Genomic DNA, 4,294 nt, shown 5'->3' with positions numbered 1-4,294 from the left:
CCCACCGGGCGCGACCGATTTTCGGGAGTTCCTCGGCGGTGCCCGCCCGCCGGGACCGGCCTGCTGAAAGGCGGCGGCGCAGGTTGTTTTCAGCAGTGCTCGGTGCCGGAGGACAACCAGCCCGCCTTAGCGAGCCCGTCGCGCTCCTTCCTTTCCTCTTCCTCCACATTTCTGCATTCCTTCCTCCCCATGTCTGCCCGTCTTCTCCAGTAGCCTGTGGAGGTCTTTATGCCCCCTTCTCCCTCGCTTTCCCGGGGGCTAGATCGTTACCGCCTGTCCCCCATTCCGGCCGGACACAAAAGCGCTGCTTGGAGCTGCTGGCAGCTGAACCAGGGCGGAAAATTTGGTCGGACGAAGACAGAAAACCATCATTTTCCAGCGGGCACAGACCGCCCCTGCCTCTACCTTTACTGACATTGCTTGCTGAGCAAGCTCAGAAAAACGCAGCGGACCTCGGCTTTATCCCTCGCTCTATATAACTGCAACGTCGGGTAATGAAAAGATTCCTCTCGCATGCACCGAGCTGAGATTTCTTTCCAAACAGGGAGGGTTTACGCACGTTTGTAAGGAAACCCGTTCGCTATGTAGCTGCAAAGAAAAAAATATTGTGAAACCGGGGAGGTTGACACAGCAGCTTCGCAAGTAGAACATCAAGATGCTATCTTTGATCGTCCTCCCAGTTGTGCCTAGCAATATATACGCATCGCAGTGCCATCTGCCTAGGGCCAGCAGCAAAACAAAAGTTTCACATGGCAGCACAAACATCCTCGGCGGCTTCTGCAGCTCGGCAAGAGAGCTACTGAAAACGTTTGTTCTTTTTCAGACGGGACACGTCAAATTGGGAAATGTCGAAGGTGCTGTAAGAGCTTAACAAACCTCGGAGAGAATTATCCCACTCCTGTTTCATTGTTTTATGCTTCACGGACACCCTACAGAGACCGAGAATAGTTCCGTTTTGATGCTAAAAGTTGTCATTATCGGCTACTTCCAGTATAAATAAGCGCAATTTGACCAGTGTGCCAACGTACGACCCTCTGCTGCAGGTTCAGTGGTGGTCATCGGGTGAATTAGTTCAACCAACACAGTGTGATTAACTCACATAGCTGAGGGAATGGTGCCAAGATAGACACTGGGTCGCATGGAGAGATATCTTCACATTAAAACGTACTTAGTTCCACCGAGGCTTTCAAAAGTAATCCAGAGCAGCACAGGCAGAACCTGGCACTCACCACCACCCCAAAAATCCTGCTCTTCCCTTCCCAGCCAGTGCAGTTTAACGTGGGCTAAGTTTGAAAAGACAGGAGAGAAAACCTGTGCCTGACCCGCATGTGAGAATACACCATTTGCTTATTTTGGAGAATAATCCGGGGTCAAATAAAGACCAGCAAATGTTTTCGAGGCAGGCAACCAAAAGAAATCACGTCGATTTCTAGGCAATATTTTGGGGGTTATTTTAGTACTCTGCTGTTCTACTCACTGACATCTTTTGTACACCCAGAAAGACTTCCAATGAGAACAAGATGTTTGTCCTTTAATACCACATTATCAACAGAGGTCATTTGCTATTTTTCAATGAATTATCCCTTTTATTTGTTTATTTCTTTGTTCAGCTATAAATGAAAGTTATTCGTGTATATAAAACTGAAGTTTTTACTGTTGAAATTGAACTGTACATGTTTACTACAGGAAAAAATATCAACTCTTGTTTAACAAGACATTATACATCAATAAGCAATAACCTTGTGGAGGATTTGCAATCACCTGGTCTATAAAAACAAGCAGGACAAATAACAGCAATTTATATGCAAAAGTAATGATTTAATGACTATAAGCAAGACAAAGCAATAGAATTGTGCTTCTTTTGCAGACTGGAGACAATGAAATGTTTAACTACAATTTTCCCGTACAAACATGAAACAATATCCATATAGAATAAACACCCTCACAAATGTATAACTGATGGGTGATGAACACACACGAAGTTCGACCAAAGCAAAGCACAAACTGAAAAGTGTTCTGGGCTGTTCATATTTTATGGTGGAAAAGTTCCTCCTACTGAAAAAAATAACACCCTTAGAAGCCTCTAATAAAATGCACCTATTTGCAGGCCATTAAAGAGGAGGCATTCTCCACAATTTATTGGAAATATTAAAGTACCTGTTAAATTTTAATGAAGTTAGTACTGTACCATACACATATATATTAAAACAAATTTAGATAAAATGCCTTCATCCAGCGACTTGCTGGTTCCTTAAAATTTATACCAAATAGTTTATGGCTTCTGTAATGATTCCATGTGCTTTTAAAAACACAATTCCACCACACCAAATAATAAAAAAGGTAATCAAACAGGTCAAAGACTTCCATGTCCCTTAACTTTTTTTTTTTTCTTCACTGCATCACTTCAACATTTGGTAAAGTAAAAATATATCACTTGGAAAAAAAGACAAAGCCAGTAAAATCCTTTCAAGATTGCCAATTGCCTCCAGGTTATCAGAGACTTGAATGTGCTTTCCCAATACTGTAGCTCTCACACGCAAAGTGTTTCTTGCAGTATGAGCAAAGCTCAAACAGGCGGCATCTGCAAGGGTCGAACCAGTTTAGAAATTTAACAACCATATCATGAGTGCATGAAACACAATATTTTCTTTATAGTATTTATAAATATATCATACAATACTGTTTCCTGTTATGTCATATACCAATATGGCATTGTACAATAAGCATAATGCCATCTGATTCTTACAAAAGCGAATCATTTAAACAAGTCAGTAAATAAAACGGTAATACCCGCTTTTAGGCATACAGATTGTAAAACTGAAGTTTACTTTTCTTTTGATCGGTTCTGCGCAGCAACAGAGAAGTAAAAGATGCAACATAAGAATCAAAATGGCTAATACGCAAAAATTGTTATTCACAGTGACATGGCTACATATATGCATTATTCTATGCATATTCTTTCCATTTTGTTGGATTTCAAGATGAAAAAGCACTTGCTTTCTACAGGTTCACAAAACAGCATAAGAACAATAACAATCGAAGAGAACGCAATGGAGGAGTTAGTCTGGATTAACAAACTACTTCCCGGGATTTGTATCGACTTCTGGAGACTCCCGAGTCCAGATGATGGGGACGGAAACAACTCCGCATCACTCGGAACAGGTGAAGGTGTAACTTTTGTTTGCTTCCCAGTCCTCTGAAAACAATTTACATTTCAATCTTGCGTTTCCATTAACGTCCATCCTGAATGTCACCTTTTATAGCCAAGTTCAGTGTCACTACAAAAGAAAGCAATTTGGACGATAGTCACATGGATTAGCATCTATAAAGCTGTAATGGCATGGAGAGATCTATATAAAGGAGGGGCGGGGCGGTAGCCTGGTTGGCGCATCAACCAGAGGAAGTGGCCGAGGAGCCATTTATCGATGTTTTCCGTGCTCTGTTGGTAAAGGAGGACTGGTGGTTACTGCTGGGGCTGCTGCTGGTGCCGTTCATGGTGCTGGAGATGTGGGGGAACTGAGGGTGAGGAGACTGGACCGGCGTGCTGGGGCTGGGCAAACAGGAGGAGGTGGAGGGGATGCCTCCCGCTGGGCTGCTCGCCTTGTCGCTCCCAGAGTCACTTTCCAGCTCCCCGCTATTATTCAAGCCTTCCCTCTGGTGACTGATCTTCATCCTCTTGCAAGTAGGTCGGACCCGGTATTTCAGGGGCAGAGGCCCGTTCTGCAAGGCAAAGGGGAGACCCCGGTCAGCGCCCTCCCTGGGCCACGACCCGCACCCCCCCGGGGGGGCGCACGCTGGCCACACTCACCCGCCTCCAGGTATAGATGTAGGCAATATCCATGAGGGTGTAGTAGTCCTTCAGGGGCTCCTCTTCATACATCACATCGATCTGTTCAAGACATGAACCCTTGCATTAAGGAGCATCCAGGCGTTTACCCCCGAGCACGCGTTTGCTCTGCGGCGAGAATAGCCCCACTGCCATACAGATCAGAAAACTGAAAAAATGCTATACCAAACCCAGCAGGGAACAGGGAACTTGCATATTTATTAGAGATGTTTTCAATACGTTAAGGAGCAATTTCTTGATACTTCCATATTTACAGCATTAAAAAATTACAGGGTGTCATACAAACTCCTGGACAGATATTTTAAAAATAATGTTTATCAGCATATTGCACACACCAGAAATGCTTGGTAGTTAGCACTTGCTGGAACTGGCTGTAATGAGAAAATGAGTGCTAACCAGCATTAGCAGGCTTAGAATAGCAAGACTGATTTAAGACCCAAAATAACT

At 43.9% G+C, this 4,294-nt stretch overlaps 1 protein-coding gene across 1 annotated transcript in view; it reads right to left on the bottom strand.

The window, feature by feature from the left end:
- Positions 1-2,910: 2,910 nt before the first annotated feature.
- Positions 2,911-4,294, bottom strand: part of LOC104288356 (polycomb complex protein BMI-1) — a 40,509-nt gene continuing 39,125 nt past the window's right edge. Inside the window, exons 14-15 of the mRNA XM_009887152.1 lie at positions 3,809-3,889; positions 2,911-3,720 (exon numbers count right to left, since the gene is read on the bottom strand). Of these exons, the coding sequence (XP_009885454.1) occupies positions 3,391-3,720; positions 3,809-3,889 (411 nt within the window). The 3' untranslated portion in view covers positions 2,911-3,390. The remainder of the gene's footprint in view (positions 3,721-3,808; positions 3,890-4,294) is intronic.

This window comes from Charadrius vociferus, unplaced genomic scaffold (assembly GCF_000708025.1).
Source record: "Charadrius vociferus isolate BGI_N301 unplaced genomic scaffold, ASM70802v2 scaffold126, whole genome shotgun sequence".
NCBI classification, from domain to species: Eukaryota; Metazoa; Chordata; class Aves; order Charadriiformes; family Charadriidae; genus Charadrius; species Charadrius vociferus.
Note: the sequence above shows the minus strand (reverse complement) of the source record. Positions and strands in the feature narration are given on the sequence as shown.